Genomic DNA, 20,296 nt, shown 5'->3' with positions numbered 1-20,296 from the left:
AAGTATTTGTATTTGTATACATGTACATAGTTTTCTTTCTATTTGTATGCTTGAGCCAGAGCTGCAGCCAGCAAATCTGGCATCTGGTGCCATTCAGAAATCTTTTGCCCTGTCATCGTTTTAAGCTACTGAGTGAAAGGAAAAAAAAATATTTTTTAAGCTGTAGCAAACCGCTTCTTACAGCTTCTACAGTTTACATCACACATGGAGCGTTAAAAGTTCTTCATTCCTTCCTGCAGATGTAATACTGGCATTCATTTCAGCAAGTAATATACTAAACACCAATTGGTATCTACCGATTACCCTCTTCCCAACACTTTGTGACTAGGGAGGATGCCCCCTTCTCCCCATCCTAGCTATGCCTCTGGTTTGCATTTATAAAATATAATGTAATGTTTGCTTCCTTTTTGGTGTATAAGAGTGATAGGCAAGGAAGTAGGTGGAAAGAAATGAAGTAATAATGGTTACTGATTGGGATTTACATAAGACATATAACAATGTTAGATAAAGTGAGTCTCTGAAAGTGGTAAATCAGGTATGTATTGGGAACAGAAGCATAGCAAGGGTGGGGCAAATGGGGTAGCTGCCATGGCTGCAAGGTGTTAGGGAGTGTGACTGGCAGATGTCAGCTGGTTGTAAGAGGAGTACCAGCATTTAGATACTTATATTGTTAGGAATAAAGCACTTGCTTCAATGCTTTGAGGGCTGTACAAGGTGTAGCCAGCTGTTTGCTGCAGAAGCACACCATATTCTTTGTTCTTGGATTACTGCAGTACCTTTTGTTTTGTTCCTCAGCTTAGAGTTGAGGGGTGGAACTGGGTGCTGGGTAAGTCAGCTGGGGCTCTTTATACGAATAAGAAGTAATGGGAATGAATAATAAACACACTTATGTCTCCATGTATATGTATGTGTATAAATATCTATTTATATCTATATCTATGCACACATACACACATACATACATACATACACACACACACACACACACACACACACACACACACACACACACGAGTACATTCACTATGTTGAACTGCAAAAAAGAGCAAACAGCAAAATGAAAAAAAAAGTCTCAAAAATATAACAACATAGAACATGAAAAATAACATAAACAGAAAACAAACAGAAAAGCATAAAGGGATGATTTTTGAAGGGGGTAAGCTCCTCTGCAATCCCATGTGGAGGACAAGCCTCCCAGACCCTCTGCACTTAAATATACCAACTGTATGATTGCACCAAGTTCAAGAAGAGAGAAACATCTATAAAAATAATCACTGTGGTACACATTAAGAAACCTAACAGCAGTGAGTCTTACAGAGCATACACTGGAAAAAAATGCAATGTAAGCAACAACCACACTGGTCAGGTTCTCTATACTTCTCAACAAAATAACATGAATAAAAAGAAATACACACCACAGTCAATTAACTAACTCCAAAACAGGATAACATCAGCAACTGGACATTCCATCATTCACAGCAAAGTACCACCATACAACATAACACAGGCAAAATCCAGGTGCACAAATCAGCATGTGACCAAATTAGAGACAATGATATGCGCTCGCGTTTATGTGCGCGTGCACACACACACACACACACACACACACACATATATATATATATATATATATATATATATACATACATACATATATACATGTATGTGTCTGTGTGTGTATATGTTGTGATATGGTGGAGGTGATAGACCTGTTATGCAATAAAATGGTCAACAGGTGTAGCCAGTATACAAAATTGTAACATCTATCATGTAATGGGATGACCAGTAGACAGATCCATAACAATCCTAGCATACGTACTTCAATAAAAAGGGAGTGAAAGCAAAAAATGACAGAGATGTCTGCTTGTCAATGTAAAGGAATTACAAAGGGGTGTAGGAAGTGACCTGGCCCATAGGACCTATATAGGTAGGCCTTTGATCCCTAGGAAAGGGTTTGTCCATAAGAGTTATACAAATGGGAACCTTTTATTGAATCAGGGCCTTGCCCAAGATGTGAGAGGTCACGTGGCATTAAGGAAGGTAGCCAGAAGCAATGCTGCATACACAGTCAAGGAAGGCCTGTATTCTCTGTGTAAATAAATATTAATGAAAGTTCTGACATTTATGTTGAATGTTAGTGTATTTCTGAAAGCTCTTCAGTTATTAGACGTGTATAGTGATGTCACATTTACTTTAGTAAAAACTTGATTTAATTTATAAATGCAACCTTTATGTGTTCTGTAAAAGTGAAAGATTGGTAATGCAGTGGTTGAAGCAGTATGTGATGGAAAGTGGACAATGAGTGCCGTTGAGAATGATGGTAAGCTATTGCTCAGCTTCCAGGGTCAGTCATGTCACTAGGGCTGTCATGCCTCTTCACCCAAGAGACACACATGACTGGTCATTGTGCACATGGGAGTGGACAGCTTGAGATACACCCCCTTGGGTCATATGAAGAGGAATATGATGGTCTCTCAGAATATGTGACTGATGTTGGCTTGAAACTAGTCTTGACCAGCATCTTGCATCACAAACAATAATGCCGCAAAACAAGCAAAAAATAACCTGCTTTAACTATTTGCTTAGTTACTGGTGTCATTGTAAGAGGTTCAATGTACATCAGCCTGGGATGGGATGGTTGACAGCCCTGCCTGATATGATACTGATGATCTGCAACTCTCTTCTCATGACTTTAGCATCTTGGCAAAAACTTTTCCTCTCCCACAGCACCTTATTTAGTAAAGGCCTGTCTTCTCAAAATGTTGATATTGTCAAACAAAAGCAAGACTATATAATGGTAACACTATTCAGTGCTAGGAGCAGAAGTGAAACATTACAATCCTTTCCAGCTATTCCTTGTGCTTGAAAATATAGATTTCTGCATAGTTACTGAAACAAGAATTCAGTGTAGTTATAGCACCCCCAGTGCCAGGTTTTAATGCCTACTACTACTACTTCAGACCCCCCTCCAAAAATGACTGTGTTGCTGGAGGAGAAGTGTCCATATTCCAATGGAGCCATATTACATGTATACTCTTTAGACATTTCAGTCACCTCGAACTCCCCCATATCCTACTGTCTATAAATAAAAATCTGTACCACATCATACCGCACCCCCTCTATGTTACTTGTAACCCATGAGGCATTTCTAAACAAACTGAAATCCCTCTACATTGAACACAACACTAGTCTTCTGGACAAATACTGGTCTTATAAATGTAGAAAGATGATAGAATAACAAGTTTTGCATTAGCATGAATTTTCCACAGGATATGAAGTCAGAAACTCAACTGTCATTATTTAATGACTTCCATATGGGTGGCAGAGTGATTCTACAGGTGGCACAATGGCACAGAGGATAGCATTGTTTCCTCATAGTAAGAAGTTCCTCGGTTTGATTCTCACTGTGTTCATGTGGGTTTCTCCTCGGTGATCCGGATTTCTCCCACATTCCAAAGACATGCAGTAGGTGAGTTGGACACACTAAATTGGCCATAGGTGCGAGTGTATATGTGAGTATGTGGTGTGGAAGAACCACTGTGGCAAGGCTAGCCACCTGGCAGTGTAAACCTTTGCTCTAGATGATTGTTGCTGCTGAAGTGACACTTCAACCCCTTGTGCAAAAATGGGAAAAAAGGTTTTTGGATGGATTTAGTGACTTCTATTCTCAATGATTTGCCAGAAAAACACAAATTTTATGAGGAACAAAGCAAAAATATCATGCAAAAATAATCTGAACATTCTGCATATATCTGGACAGTCGAGAGGTATGCCTCTGGGAGATTTCAGCTATCCTTCTAGCAAATGAGAAACCCACACTACCATAAATAAGTATTTTTTATTTAACATTTGTTTACTGGGAAACTCCAACTAGGACAGAGCCTATTTTCAGCACCAGCCCAGGAAGAAATGCTCCAGATGCATGTCTTTGTAACATAGAAGGAAACCAGACCACCCAGAGGGGACCAACGTGAATGCAGGGTGGACATGCAGACTCCACCCATAAGGCACCACAGCCGACAGTCAAACCAGAGAACCTCTTGCTGTTAGGTGACAACGCTAACCACTACACCACTACAGAAGCATGTACAATGCTTCCTGGATTTTATAAATGCTAATTCTCTAGACCAACTAGTTAACATCCCAACTAAGGTATCAAAAATTTTGGATCTGTCCTCATCCATATAACTCCAATTTGCCTGACAATTATAGCTGCCCTATCATTGGTCAAATCCAACCAATGTTCAGTAATACTCATTATAAGGATAAAACCAGATTTACCATCAAGTCTTTTTGTCTTTGGATATTATTCTAAGGCAATATTATTTCAGCTAGCTGATGACCTGATGAAATTTTAGTACACCTCGCCATCTCACATACATGCTAAATTTGTGGAAAGTTTCAATGCTGACCTAAAAGCACACATTACATAATTGGTCTCCATCAGATACAAATATGGCCTTAAGTTCAGGAATAAACCATTATGAAAGAGAATAAGAAAAAATACTGATGTGATAAGTACATAATAATAATAATCAAAATAATATTGGTGATATTACGTCTATTTTCCTCATGTGACTCTCACAGTGGGAGCAACGGCCATCTGTATCTGAGTTAACATAAATGACTCTGGTCCAAGATAATACCTTCTTATGTTCCAATAGGCAAGGCATTTATCCTTGATAGTTACTATCAAGTTGCAGAATTTAAATTATGCAACGGATTCCAGGTATTAGAGAACATAAAATAAGTAACAAAGAATGTAATAAAAAAATAATAAATGGTGCATTTGCCACAGGCACCAAAATCAATAATAAAAGAAAGTATTTGTTTCACTGAGTTATCTCTCTTGTTTTGTTAATGCTAGTTCATTTTCTGATACCAGTTCATGTAGGCATGACATTTTTAAATCTTCATGAAATCTACCAGACATGCTCATGTGATTACATAAAGCTTCATTACTTAAACCTATACATGATGCAATACTGCACTGATAATGTTTCCTGCTGAGCAAATTTAACATCATTCACTTTTTGCTAAATTAATCATTCTGGCTACATCTCATCAAAAATACAGAATGCCATACAAAACACTATTCTATCTTAAATGAAAAGGTACATACAGGGGAAAGTAATACAAACTCCCCAAACTCCTCTGATCTTCTATCATTGATCTCTGATTAATGATAGATCAGGACTGCTAATATATCTTACTGCTGTAGTGCTAAAGTAACACAGCAGTGCAATGTGAAACTATAGTTTGCCTGGCCTAATACCTATCTTGATATGATAATCGGGAGTGAAAAGTGATTAATGCTGCTGTTGTTTCTATGTATGCTCTGACTTCTTTCTCTGTTTTTATCATGCCTTTAACTTATAAGGATTTTCCTGATAGGAGGATTCACACAGCTTTTCAAAAAAGATCTTAACCAATTGGCATTGAGCTTACAACTTACATGCTTGTCCTGCCCAAGGGCTGTTGGCATTGGATTGTACACAGCATGCTAAAGTAATAGCCGCAGACTGATCCTTCCACGTTTTATATCTGTTTATTGACTCCACATAAGACATCCCGGGAAACAAAAATGGCATCTGTCTGTCTGGATGCTGGATAATAAGTTCAAATGGCTTATTCGAGTACAATATGTTACATGATATGTCAGATGTGCTATGTTAATCAGTTTAGATGTAGTATTTATGATTATAAAGGCATTACCATACCATTTATGAAGCCTTTATCTGTCTCATTGTATGCTGCAATGACCAAGACAGGTAATTGTTAATACTTTTATAGGAAATAGTATTTATTGCTGTTTAGAAAAATCTTCATTAGGGTTAATATTTAATCCTAATAATTAGACAAAGTTATTTGTGCAAAACTGCTCTTTTCAGATAAATTCAGTAGGAGCAACCAAGGAGAATCTCTACATACCATGATGCCATTATGGATGGATTTCATTATGGCAGAAAGTTGTTTTTGCTTTGGCTCTTTCATGGAGTGTTGGATCATGGAACTATTTTTCACCAGAAAATAGTTGCACTTAGCAGATAGTGTAGAGGATTCAGGCTATAGTCCAGTGAGTTGCTTTTTGTGGTACAGGGTTTGATTCCTTAAACCTTCATCTGCCTGCTATGTTACCTTCAATAATTCACTTAAGCAGACATATTTCTGGATAGGTGCAGCTTGTACACCACTACCAGAAAAATGCAGAATCTCCAGAAACTTTTAGAAATAGCTGACTGCTACTCTTAAAAAATAGAGCTACAGAACACAAATACGTAGTTTGGTAGGAGAAAGAGAAGGAAAACAGAGGATGTGTTCAATATACAACCTAAATTTAAAAGTTGTTGGTAATGACTGCATGGGATTCACACACACACACAGACAAAACACAGGTGTAGGCATGTATGTATGTATTTAATTTGGTAAACAATTAGGCAGGCTCATCAAATTGACCTTGTTCAGCAATGACAAGGGTGGGTCACAGAGTGATAAGAATATAAAATGACAAAGCACTTTTCGATACAAATTAGCAATTATCGCACTCTTTAATATGTTTATGAGCAAAGATGCAAGTCTCCTATCACAGAAACTAATGTTTTGTATATGTAAAACAGCTTTGTAAATAACTAAGTAATAAATACAGTTTTGCAGAATAAGTTTTACCAGTGGAATAAAAATCATCAGTTGTCGTTATTAAAACTTTGAACATTTAGATAAAACACATTAACTAGATTAAGTTGAGTTGTGACATAGAGAGGAAGAAAATGCTTGTTAAATGTAATTCTGTTTAAAGAAGTGCAGTTTTTTGAAGAGTTTAAATGTTAAGGTTCCTGAGATGGAAGGGTAACCATTTGAAATGTCTGGATGAAAAATGGACTTTAATCCATTGTGTTCAAGATGGCCATTTCTGCTAATATCCCCTTTACTCTGAGGTATGATGATTTCAGAGTTGGTATGTATAAGTTTGGGGAGGGGAGGTACAGTAGGGCTTGCCCCCCTGCAAAAAGTAAGTTTAAAGGAGAAGATCAATCTTCAAGATTCTCTTCTTGGGTTTTCTGTCTTTTTCTGGCTTGTTGGTACTCAGCATTTCGAGTGTCAGCATTTCAAATGAGAGCCTTTCTAAAAGGATATGGTTCAGAGTGAATGCTGCTCAGTAGGGTTTAATGCTGAGAAGGTGTGTTCAGTGGTGTTTAAACAGTGGTCTTTCAATTGTATTGGAGACTAGGTACCGTATAACTTTTTAGTATCTGATGAGACAGGATTGTGAAAGTTTGCTGGCTAGTGATGGGCAGAATTTGTGGTTAAGAATGATATAGTTATAGGTGCAAAAAAAATAAATAAAGCATAGTGTGATAAATGTACTGGTTGAGGTTAAGAATGTAACAATGATGTGTTTGTTGGCCCAAGAGATGTATTAATCTACAGAGTTTATATGGGGTATTTTGAAATGGGTTTTTAGCAAATCAGTTAACCAGACTTTGAATCCAGGTTACTCCAGAAAAAAAAACAGTTATGTCTAATAGCTTTGCCCAATTAACAAATCAGTAAAAATGTAAACTGCTATTGTAATGAAAGAACCTCTTTTTGTTATTGGTGAAACAGATTTACAGAAATCTTGTTAAAATATGTAACAGTGCTGTTGTTTATTTTACAGGTATGCAGGTCCTGGTACTCAGCTAGTACGAGAGACGTACCTCAATACTTGGGAAGTATACCTTGCAAGCACAGAAGGGATAATTGTAGCTTCTGTTGATGGAAGAGGAAGCTCTAACCGAGGTGATCATATAATGCATGCCGTATATCGAAGGCTTGGGACATATGAAATCGAAGATCAAATCTCAGCAACAAAGTGAGTGATAAAGAGCAATGTAGGCTTTATGTTCAAAGTGCTCACTTTTTGGGACATTTGCAGATATAAACTATGTTCATATGTTACACAATGGAGATTTGTTTTCTTATAATCCATTTAGATTAAATGAGTTTCCCACATGAGCAAATTGTGGCCTTAATCATGATGAAAAATCTGGCATGGGTTTGTCACTCAATATCAGGTAAGTGAACAGCCCTTCTTGAAAATAACTTAGTGACCAATGCAGTGAAAATCTCAGAGAAGGATTTTCTAATCAATTATGATCTTAACCAAAAAAGAAAAGAAAAAAACAGCAGCTGGCAAACTATGTATTACTACGGTAAAGGGCCGCAGCATCATGTGATAATGTTCGTCATTTTTACCCTCTTTCCTATCACAGAGAATAGTAAATATTAATATTAGTTAAAAACAAGATCTTCATCTATGCACATGATTTACACACAAGTTATAACAGAATTCTGTTTTTACTTATTTATGTAAAACTTTTTGGGGACACCCTCAATGGCCATGACTTCAAGCCATGCACTCCCCCATTATCCATTCACTGTCTGTTGTTTTTGGCCTGGTACCTCATACCACATCAGCTGAAGTCTTCCTTTTCAAGGTTGATTTGCTTTTTTGCAGCCATCATTATTGGCAGGAAGTAGAGTGTTGAGTGAGATATCAGCAGGCCATAAGCTAGTGTCTCAGCTTTTTCACTCTCTGCTGTACTCTGATCACCCGTTAATCAGCAAGTACAGTGCAAGAGCTGACATGTTTGGGTTATAGAGGTCCACACTTCCCTGAACTTGTGCAGCTGCAAAGCAAGCATGCATGCATATTGCAAAGCTAGCTCATAATTTCAGAAGTTCAGTAATACGGCATTCAGGCTAGAAGGTAATAAATGAGTACTGACCCTTTTAAATGAATGAAATGCATGGTTCTCTATCCAGTCTTCAAAGTTCTTTTTTTCCCCCTCCCCTTTCTACTTCATGCTTTCCAGCTGTCCCATTAGCTCATCCATCAACAGGTCTTCCATGAGCTCCTTTCACCTGTGAATTTTTTCTTATACAGAGCTGGGGCCAGTGTGGATCTTAGGGGAGTGTTGCCAGTGACTGTTTCAACTGGGGGGAGAATTATTAATAACGTACCATCATTTCCCTGCCCCTCCCACATGCTCATCTACTAAGTCTTAGAGCTTCGCTTATCAGTGGATCACTTCTGCCCCAGGGAGCACCTCAGAGGATTGCACTGCCTCCACTCTGTGTTTGATACACCCATTCTTCCCTGCCAGCACCTCAGATACCTAGGCCACTAATCAAACTCAGGTTGCTTGGGCCGTACTTAGAGTTTTATTCCTGTGCTTAATGGCACATGTTCCAAGTTCTTCTTGAAGAGGTCTAAATTCTTTGAAGTGTTTATATAATGGTGTAATTTATTCTACATAATGGAATAGTCTGTATATTCGCAGCATCCACTTAACTTAGTTTTGCTAAGTGAGATACAGAAATATATTTATAAATTGAAAAAAAACCTTGTCACCACAATAAACAGAACATGCCAGAGGATAGATTCCTGTCCCAGAAACTTCCCATACTCTGGAATAAACTACCTATCTATATCAATCAAACAAAGCTCCTCATTAGCACTCTTCAAGAAAAATCTTGATGATTGGATGGGAAATAGGGAATTCACCCCGGGGATCATCTCTGTGGCTCTGCTCGACAGTGGCACAGGAAAATTATTTTCTTGGGTGGCAAAAGCCAGGGTACCTTTTTGGCTGGGCTTGCATAGGCCCCAGGGCCAATAGCCTAGTACCTACCTATGAACCTGTGAAAAGTAACTATCATATAGGTTCATACTAGGCTAACTGCCCTTTATGGACCATTTTAAGCCAAGCCAAATAGCCCATGTGAGAATTAAACCCTGCATCTTGTGTTGGTAAGGTTAACACCTTAACCATTATGCCAACCTCCCACCCCATATATCTTCCTTGAAGGCTTTATAGGCTGAAATTAACTTTTGCCTTTAGTATCTGTATTAAAATGTGAATAAATTCAGTCACTGAAATGTTTCCATATAACATAGAACCTTAAGTGAAAGAGTTTATCTTTTGAATTTCTGCTGAACAAATTCAACTTTTTTTTAATTGGCTACTTGCAAAAATAAAAAAAAAAAAAAACAGGCCACATAATTTTGTATAAGTTTACCAAAATATTATAATCCCTTAAAGAGATATTTTCCAATATTAGACCTAATTGCATCATAGCTTTACAGTAAACATTATTACCATGTTTTTCAAATAAAAATTTGAATGTTACGACAATCACTAGATCATTATATTCTTGTGTTTCTTCTAAATTTATTCCAGTGAGGGTGAGCGATTTATGAATGAATGGTTTGCCAAAATATGTTACTTTTCATTTGTCAGTACTAAACTATAATCCTAATTTCCCCAATTTGAAATATCCATTAGGTAATAATTAATGGTGCCCTAATAATCTTTTGTAATTATCATGAAACTCATTTTGTAGTCATCTTCATACTTACTAATCCAACAGTTTTATATCTGGAGATAGCAGAAAATAAATAGCAGATAAAACAGAGTGGGTCCCATGACTGATCCCTATGGAATGGCTGGTACAGCAGGTAAATTATTTGAACTTACTCCTTCAGTTACTGCTATATTAATTCTGCTTATGTGCCAGATGTCAATCCAGTGAACCAAGTAGGAATTATGTTCACTATTAAGTCATTATGAATTACTATATGTGTTAACGAATACAATGATTTTGCTATATGACTCCATCAGATAATCCCTAATCCATCGCCATAGTTACTGGGGTGTTAATTATATTAATTTGTTAGTCAATCGCCTTTTAACAAATCCATGCTTATTTACAACACTGAGTTGTATTCTGTTGTCATTTTCATTTGAAAGGTCAGTAATACAGATAAACATGCTCCAAGTATTACTACCTTTCTTGTGACTTGGTCTAATACTGAACTTCTTCCAAGAATTAGGGACTTTTGCTATCTTCAAAAAGTTACTCAAATTATAAAAAGCAGTGAAGCCAGTTCATTATATTTGTTAGTTAATAGGATGTAGGAGTATGATCAGGCTCCACAGAGAGTTTTATTTGTAACATTTTTAGGACTTTGGCATTTGTTTTCATCGAAGCAGTGAGACTGGCACTACAGGTAGAACACTCACCTTTGGGGAAGAAGGCTGTGGGTTCTATTACTGCACTTGATAGATGGATTATTGACACTGCAGTGCAACATAAGGGGAGTGATGCACATTTGAGTCTGCTGCTCTTCCATGAGACATTATACTGAGGTCCCATATGTTTGAGTTAGTGGTACCTTAGGAGGATGTAAAAGATCCCAAAGCACCAGTCGAAAAAGCTAGGGGGTCTTTATTTAAAACAACATAAAAATATTATTTATGTATTTACAAAATATAAATATTTACAGGCACATAAAATACACATTTCAATTTTTTTTACTATTTATCATTTTTCTTATTAACATTTTCATTGTTATTTTTCCATAAGTTTACTTTCTTGCTGTGTAAAAATAATGGAGGTTATGTTGGATACATTATTGCCATACATATGTTGAAAAAAGATCTATTACCACCTGTAGCATTATGTTCTGTAATAATATTATAACAGTTATGAATGATAAATTGTGCTGTGATGTAATTTGTATAGAGTTACCTTCAATGTTTGATAGGGTCTCTCACAAAACTTTGATCAATAAATTAGAACAACTAGTTATTGGTGTACCCTTGATAAGATGGATAGCTGCATGGCTTATAAATAGGACATGGCAAGTATCATACAGCAACTGGACAAATTAAATTTGAGGTTATAGTCTGGATGCCTCACAAGACTCTGTCCAGGGCCTATACTTGTTTAGATGATATTTTTCAGATATATTGTTTTTGATCTGATATGTTCTGCAGTCTGTATGCAGATGACTTCAGAATGGATAAACTGATTACATGTGTTTCAGATAGGTCATATCTGCAAAAGAACTTGACTAAATCAACCACTTGGGCACAGGCGAATAATACACTGATGAATACATCAAAAACTAATCATATGTGATTTGGGAGACATTGAAAGGTGAATATTTAATACAGCACACACTGATTGAAACTGTAGATTAATTTAAGGACCTAGGTATATGGGTAGATCCAGATTTGAGTTTTTCTAATCATATCAACCAATTGATTAATGATAGTTATAGAACTACAGGTTGTATAAAAAGATATAGAATGTCAAGGAAATCAGAAATTATAAAATCATTGTTTGTTAGTTGCATTAGACCCAAACGTGAGTACGGAATAACAATATGAAAACCTAATAAGAAAACAAGCATGAGTAAACTGCAAAGAGCACAATGGAAATATACCAGGGGCATCCGTGGATGTGAAAGTTATGTTATTGTGAAAGACTATACTATCAGAATTTTTGCAGAAGATTCTGTAGGAATGAGAAGTATACTAACTGGTTCTCTGAGAGCGTAGCTGATGCATGGAACAGACTACCAAATTACATTGAAGCAAATATATGTTTAAATATTTGTAAGAACAGCCTGGACACTTATTATGGCAATAACTGTTTTGGTATATTGGCAGGCTAGAAATGCATTATTATCTGTGTCTGCAATATTTGTATGTATTTGCATGATACACCAAATGGGTCGATTGTTTTGAACCAAAAAGGATGTGTAAGTAACATCAGCACCAGCAATAACCAGCCCAATGTGATTTTTCAGAGAAATGGTGATGTATTAGCAGGTTGGTTGGCAATACCAACCAAGTCCTTCCGTTCCACAGAAATGTTTAATCCAGGAGGTATGGCATTCAATTTCTATGAGACTTTCCATGAGCTTGAGAAAGACTTAATAAAGCTCAAACGCCTGCAATGGGACAATTTGTATTTTGAAAGCAGTTTAGCAGTCAAAAGGGTCCCGAAGGGGCTACGGATAACTAAAATGCCTCTTGGGATTTTACAAAAGAATTTCTAGGCAGGTGGTTTGAGCTGAATCAATAAACAGGTCTGCAGTATGTGGAAATGCTCATAGCTTTAAACAAAGAAAAATGGTCTCTTTAAGTGAAAACATTTGAAAATGCTTTTTTTTGCATAATTCAAGATAAGATTAATAAAGAAAATGAAACTTTAAAAAAGCAAAAAAAAAAAAAAAAAAATTCAAAGAGACCAGAGGGAATATGAGGGAGGTGTGGCTTATTTAAATCAGAAGACTGGCTGGGTTTCTGACTTTGAGCAGGAGAGAGTTGAGGAAACAGGAAATTATGTCAGACCAGTTCAAAATGAAACTGAAGGAGTTAACAGGTGCTCTGAAAGATTAGCACAGCACAATGGAGGCAACAAGGTCAATCAAGAGTCCTAGAAACTGACAAACCTAATAATACAGCTGCTTCTAACAACAAACAGCCTATCCAGGCTTACCAGCAAGGAGGGATGTCAAAAAGAACCAGGGGGAAAGTTACAGCATCAAGAACAACTCCCCAGCCAACGTGGCAGCAGAGGAAGAACAGGAAAGGGCAGAAGAAGTCCTAAAAAAGTTATGAAAGACAGATGTTAACTGTTATAAAATTGTAAATGTGTCATCTTTGCCTCTCAGCAATGAAACTTGCAAAATCCTAAGTAAAGGATGGAATTTTGTTCCAGCACAGTGAGCTGAGGAATGTGATATTATAAACAGTTTAAGGGATTATGTTAGAAAGCTTAATTTAAAGCTGTTATTCAAATCTGACAGTTACAAACCAAATCCTTTTCACAGACCAAGTTCTTTTAACCCTCCACTCAGAACTGAATTAGAAATTTTTCTAACTGTGCCTGAACTGCAAATTATTGAACTGTTAAACAACAAACCTTTGAACAGATATTACATGAAAGCAAGATTTTTATAATCTTAACAACAAGAATGCAATTATTACTATAGCTGATAAAGGAAATGCTTTGGTTTTGTTAGACAGATCTGTATGACAAGAAAATGCTTGAATTACTGTCTGATCTCAAACACTACAAGCCAATATCATTTAGTGAAGTAAAAAAAGCTTTTTCACTGATAGACATGTTTATCGAAGAATGGTACACTTGTGAAAGGATTACTGAAGACATTAGGAAGCTTCTGAGAGTAGATAGCCCCAAAGTGAGCAAGATCTTTGGTTTACCAAAGATACACAAATACTTAGATAATCCACCTTTGAGGCCTATAGTGTCAAGCAGTAACAGCACAACTGAAGGTTTAGCTATTTTTGTTGATGACCATTTGCAAAAAGTGGTGGAAAAGGGCAGCTCATACATTAGAGACTCATTTGATTTTTTAACAAAAATAGAAAATGTAGAAGTTAGTGAAAAGACTTTCTAGTGACATTGGGTATAAAATCTTTATATACAGTTATCCCCAATGAAGAGGGTATAGATACAGTAAGAGGGGAGCTGATTAATTCAAGCTTTTTTCCACTAATACTATGCAATTAATTATGGAAGCCATAGACAGAATCCTCAATTACAACTACTTTGAGTTCAAGAACAACATGTACTGCCAAACAAATGGAGTGGCCATGGGTGCTGCCATGGCACTGAGTTGCACAGATATTTTATGCAGGAATAACACACCTTTGAGGCCTATAGTGTCAAGCAGTAACAGCACAACTGAAGGTTTAGCTATTTTTGTTGATGACCATTTGCAAAAAGTGGTGGAAAAGGGCAGCTCATACATTAGAGACACATTTGATTTTTTTAACAAAAATAAAAAATTTAGAAGTTAGTGAAAAGACTTTCTAGTGACATTGGGTATAAAATCTTTATATACAGTTATCCCCAATGAACAGGGTATAGATACAGTAAGAGGGGAGCTGATTAATTCAAGCTTTTTTCCACTAATACTATGCAATTAATTATGGAAGCCATAGACAGAATCCTCAATTACAACTACTTTGAGTTCAAGAACAACATGTACTGCCAAACAAATGGAGTGGCCATGGGTGCTGCCATGGCACTGAGTTATGCAGATATTTTATGCAGGAATAACACACATTCTCAGCAGCATGTATATGAACAATATTCTTTTGTATAAATGCTTTATTGACGATATGTTTTTGGTGTGGAGAGGGAGCACTGATGCACTTAAAAGTTGCCTAAGCACATCAACAGATTAAGTTACTTTTTATAATATACCATAGAATATAGTGACACCAGCATACATTATTTAGATGTGGTGATTGAAAAAGTATATGGTGCTGCTTACTGTGATGGACTTGAAGTCTTCTTAAGACACTCATCTTGCTGGCTGGATTCTGCTAAAATCTAAGTCTGGTTATATTTACATTCACAGTCTGTTGCATACAGAAATGTGCAGAATATACACTGATGAGAGAATAGACTTTGCAGCATCAACTTAGAGCAGTAACAAATAACTTTTTATAATAAACCAAACGGACTAACGTTGCAGCTTAAAGTACTGTTTCACTTTACTTCTCATATAGTACAGATGATGTGAGAGATATAACATTTACCTCAAGACAAATGTGTCTCTACAAATACCCATAATATGACTGGATTCATACAGATCTTTATATACAGTTTTAGTCATGCACATACATATACATTTCCTCTTGGTATTCTATTTTGGAGAATTGCTCATCCTGTAGAAACAATACTGATTGTTACAGATGCTGACACAAACTGCTGACTTAATATTATTTTTCAGCTTTTCTGACAGTGTGAACATCCTGTTTTTTGTCTTTTGTATAAGAACATCTGCTCTTGTGCCAAGGAAACAGATTGTAACAGTGTCATAAACATGTCCTGTTGTTTAAGGAAACATTGTGTCCATTATTTTTATATGCAGAAACATGTCCTGTTGTTTAAGGAAACATAGTGTGTCCATTATTTTTATATGCAAAAACATGTCCTGTTGTTTAAGGAAACATATTGTATCCATTATTTTATATGCAGAAAAACATGTTTTTAAGGAAACAGATTGTCGCAGTCTTCTTTAAAAGCAGATTTTGCATTTGTGTTCTTGCATACATCCTGTTTGTAAGGAAATAATGCCCATTCAGCAGACTCCTTATTTTTCAAGCCATGGTCATTTAGTATGGATGCTGATCACATATTGCTAAACTCTTTCTGCATTTAAGCAAGCTTTATCTTATACCTTACTTATGTTGCATATTTGTAGCAAAGTTACTTTCAACCTTAGTGTACTGTTGAGCACATTCTAACAATTCCCTCTTTTTTTATTTTAAACTAGGGAAATACATTCAGCATTATTTGATAATACTTTTTCATTATGATAATTAACAACAGTAACTTATCTAGCTTTTGCTAGCAGACTTTAATACATGTAAATAATATGCAACCAAGCATTACAATAACAATAAAAGAAATTAAAAATACAGTGATTTTTCTGTCCATCCTGTAAATAGATTACTAAACCATTCACTTCAATCACCATTCCAGTTTTTTCTAGTATGTTGAGACACTTGTGCAATCACTTCTACATGTGCTTTTATGGATTCTGTTTTGTCTGGAATAAATGTACAACATTGTTCTCCTATTAAAGTATATGTACCCCCTTGGGATGCTAATATGTAATCAAATGCCATTTGATTTTGCAAAACCATAGTTCGTATTGCTGTCATTTTGACAGTAATGTCAAGGACTGCATTGAAAGTGGCATTTGCCAATACCTCAACTAGTTTAGATAAGTTTCTCTGCTCCCAGATAGCTTTTGCAGCCCCATACCAAGGGAAAATACCTGCTCCAGAGATTACATCATCTCCTAAATTCATATCTTTTAATTTAATATAATCAAGATTTTGATGATATATACGTGATGTATCTAAGGTGTCTACAGGATTTTCTGGACTTTCAATCACAGGTAATATATCCCTTTTCTAATGCTTCCTTTTGGTAACTCTTTTACATGATGCTTTGCTGGTACCACTAATCCTACATAACAGGTGTCATCCCATCCCTTTGGTAACCATTTATAAGCATATTTACCACAGATGTAATATAACCCATCTGATAGAGCAACACTGCTATTTACCAGACTGCCATTTACTTGCCCCATAGTAGGAGTTTTATCATGTACAACTGTAAAGTTTTTATCTGTTTTACTTCACCAACATGTAATATTGGTTTTACACTCATTTTTATCATTTTGTGAAAAATGAAATACTGCTGTGTCACTTAATATTAACTGGCCCTTAATTGGTATAAAAATAGGTAAACCATGAGAAAATATGACACGTACTGGTATGTGGTTGTGAAAATTTATCATTTCAATTGTTTGAATACAACTGCTATTACCCACTGGAACAGTTCCATTTTGTTGAAAACATGTGATCCCCTGCACTATTGCAGATAACTATACTCTTGCTTTACTTAATTGTACATTTATGACTTGATCTCCTGTTTCATTTATTAATACTCTCCAACTACTAAGAGAATTTAGTGGAATAGGTATTAGAGGCATTACCCCTGTTATTTCTGGTATTAAACTACATACCCAACAATTAGAAACATTCATGCTTTTTGCATACCAACATTGTCTTACTAAACAAATGTTAAAAGATGGTGATCAATCTTGTTCATTTTTCCACATTTCTTTACTCTCTCTGTTATGTAACTTTACAGTTTGATTAACATGTTGTAAGTATAATTTAATACTAAGAAATACAATAATAGTTAGTATGATAGCTATTATCAATTAAAAAAAAAACATTCTTTAAATAGAAATTCCATTGTTGAATCATTTTGCCTTTGGTCATCTGAAACTGGATTTTCAAAAAGGATGCACTTTAAACCATGTCAATTTCATTATGGTTTTCTCTGTTGGAAACCTACAAGAGAATACATTTAATCAGATTTACATTGCTCACTATTTGTGATCATTCTTAGTTGATCTTTATGTACCATCATTGTTCTGTTTTTCTTTTTTCCTTTGATTTTGTACACTAATCATCCAATTTGTTCCACTACTTCAAAAGGGCCTTGCCAATTGCTAGCCCATGGTCCTTCCATTTGGAATGTTTTTACCAAAACTTTGGTTCCACAGGGAAGGTTTTCTTCAGCTGGTAATATTGGCACCTTTTTCCATAGATGGAACGCTTGCTCCCTTGCATTATAGTCACATATACTAGTAAGTTGTTTTAGCCATTCCTGATGTTTGCTGATTTCTAGCATGGGCCTACCATTAGGTAAATCTGGGTCAAATGGTAATTGTATGGGCATTTTGCAGCCTGTCATTATTTCATATGGGGAAATATCTGTTTTGCTATTTGGTGTTGCTCGAATACCCATTAAAATACCAGGCAGATGATGTGCCCATGTATTGCACTTTTCCAAGCATGCCTTTTTTAGATGTTCTTTTAACATCTGATTCATATGTTCTACAATGCCATTAGATTGTGGATGGTATGGTACATGAAACCTTTGCTGTATGCTTAACAAATTACACATTTGTTTAAGGAGATCACTAACAAACTGTGGGCCATTGTCTGACTCTATGACCCATGGCCATCCCCAATGACAGGAAATATTTTTCCATAAGGCTTCTGCTGTTGCCTTTGCTGTCATGGTTTTGGTAGGAATTACTTCTACCCATTTTGAAAAGACATCCACTACTACTAGTAGATACCTGTAACCTCCCTTTGTTGTTGGTAATGGACCTGCATACCATGGCCCATCCGCTGGCTGTACTCGATGTAACTGAGGCCTTTTGCTTTTAGCATTTACCTGCAGACAGATTACTGATTCTTCTATAATCAGTTTGCAGACCTTTTTTAAATTTGGGTTCCAATACTTTTCTTTTACAACTGCTCATAACTTATCAGTTCCTATATGGCCCAGTATTTGGTGATTTAACTTGACCAACTGACGTGCCAACTGAAATGGTACATATGGCAACAGTAACCCTTTTGAGGTGGTGTATGCATAGTACTCCTTTGGTGGTATACCTGCTAATCTGCATTGATCGGTTTCTTCTTTTAAGCCCTGTTGTTTTTGTATATTTACAAGGTCTTTTTCTATTGTCTCTTTAACTCTTTTAAGACGCTGACTTCTACACTGGCATACTCATATTCAGGAAGTTCTTTTCTATTTTGTGCTGCTTGTTTTGCCAAAGTATCAGCTAACACATTTAACCTGTAAGTTTCACTGGTTGGCTTTTGATGTGCTTTTACTTTTAAGATGCTATACTGTCCTTGTTGTTTTGACATTGTTATAACTTTATATATGTCTTTTAATACTTCACCATGCCATAATGGTTTACCTACACTATCCACAAATCCTCATCTTACACAGGTTTCCATATGCAGTCTTAAAGAATTTACTACTTAAGCACTATCTGAAAAAATGTTAACAGGATTGTAATACTTTAGCACATACAGTACTGTCTCCACTTCAGCTCTTTGAGCTGACATATGCCCTGGTAACTTGATTAGTTCAGGAGAACCCAGCTGCGGATTCTCTGGAACTATGGCAAATCCTGTCCAGTATCTGCCTTGGTCCCAATATCGTGCTCCATCCACAAAGATGGATGGCTTAAAGTGATCAAAATCAGATGCTGAAAATTGCACCTCAGGTGATATTATCTTTTCTAAACAGTTATGCTGTTTTCCTTTGTATCCCATGTGGTTTGACAAATAGTATTTGTCCCCTGTCTATATAGTAACAGTTTTCATTCCAAAAAGTGCCATCCATTTTACAAAGTCTGTCTAACTAATACTATCTGTAATTTGATTAATTTTAAAATTGTCTATCAGAGCTTTTACTGCTTGATGTGGTGTTTGCACTATAATGCTGGAAAATACGGTCAAATATTCAGTTTGTTTAATATCCCAGTAAATGGCTAATAACTGCTGTATACATGGATGGTAGCCCAGTTCCACTGGAGTCATCTTCCTGCTAAAGAAAGTGACTGGGCATAATGTTTTTTCCATTCTGTTGTCGCTACCATGTGGCCATTCCTATAGTAGTACCACAGACAGTGTTTTTTTCCCTGCTGCTGCTTGTAACACAAATGGTAACCTTGGTCTGGGTGCTATTAATTATGTAGCTTGTGCTAGTTTTACTTTTATTTGTGAAAATGCCTCCTCTTCATAAGATCCCCACTCTAAAAAGGTGGAGTTCTTTTGTTCCTGTAACATTTTGTATAGGGGAGCAGCCACGGCTGCATAATCCTCTATAAATTCCCTATTGTAATTCATTATTCCCATGAATTTATGTAAGTCTGCTATAGTCAGTGGCTTTTCCATTTGTAAAATGCCTTGTACACTTATAGGGCAAGGAGACCTTCCTGTTGTTTTTATAATAGTACCTAGAAACTAAACTTTTTGTGTCATAAACTTAATTTTTTCACTTTTAACCTTAAACTCTGCTTGCTGTAGAG

At 36.1% G+C, this 20,296-nt stretch overlaps 1 protein-coding gene across 2 annotated transcripts in view; it reads left to right on the top strand.

Annotated features, from left to right (window-relative positions):
- LOC122804724 (fibroblast activation protein alpha) overlaps positions 1-20,296 on the top strand; it is a 1,600,794-nt gene that overhangs the window by 1,381,593 nt on the left and 198,905 nt on the right. For both annotated transcript variants that reach the window (XM_044074776.1, XM_044074777.1), the window contains one exon: positions 7,658-7,852. In XM_044074776.1, the coding sequence (XP_043930711.1) occupies positions 7,658-7,852 (195 nt within the window). The remainder of the gene's footprint in view (positions 1-7,657; positions 7,853-20,296) is intronic.

The sequence above is a fragment of the Protopterus annectens genome, chromosome 6.part0 (assembly GCF_019279795.1).
Source record: "Protopterus annectens isolate FY-2018-M chromosome 6.part0, PAN1.0, whole genome shotgun sequence".
Lineage (NCBI taxonomy): Eukaryota > Metazoa > Chordata > Ceratodontiformes > Protopteridae > Protopterus > Protopterus annectens.
The sequence above is the reverse complement of the archived record's forward strand: the minus strand, read 5'-3'. Positions and strand labels throughout refer to the sequence as shown.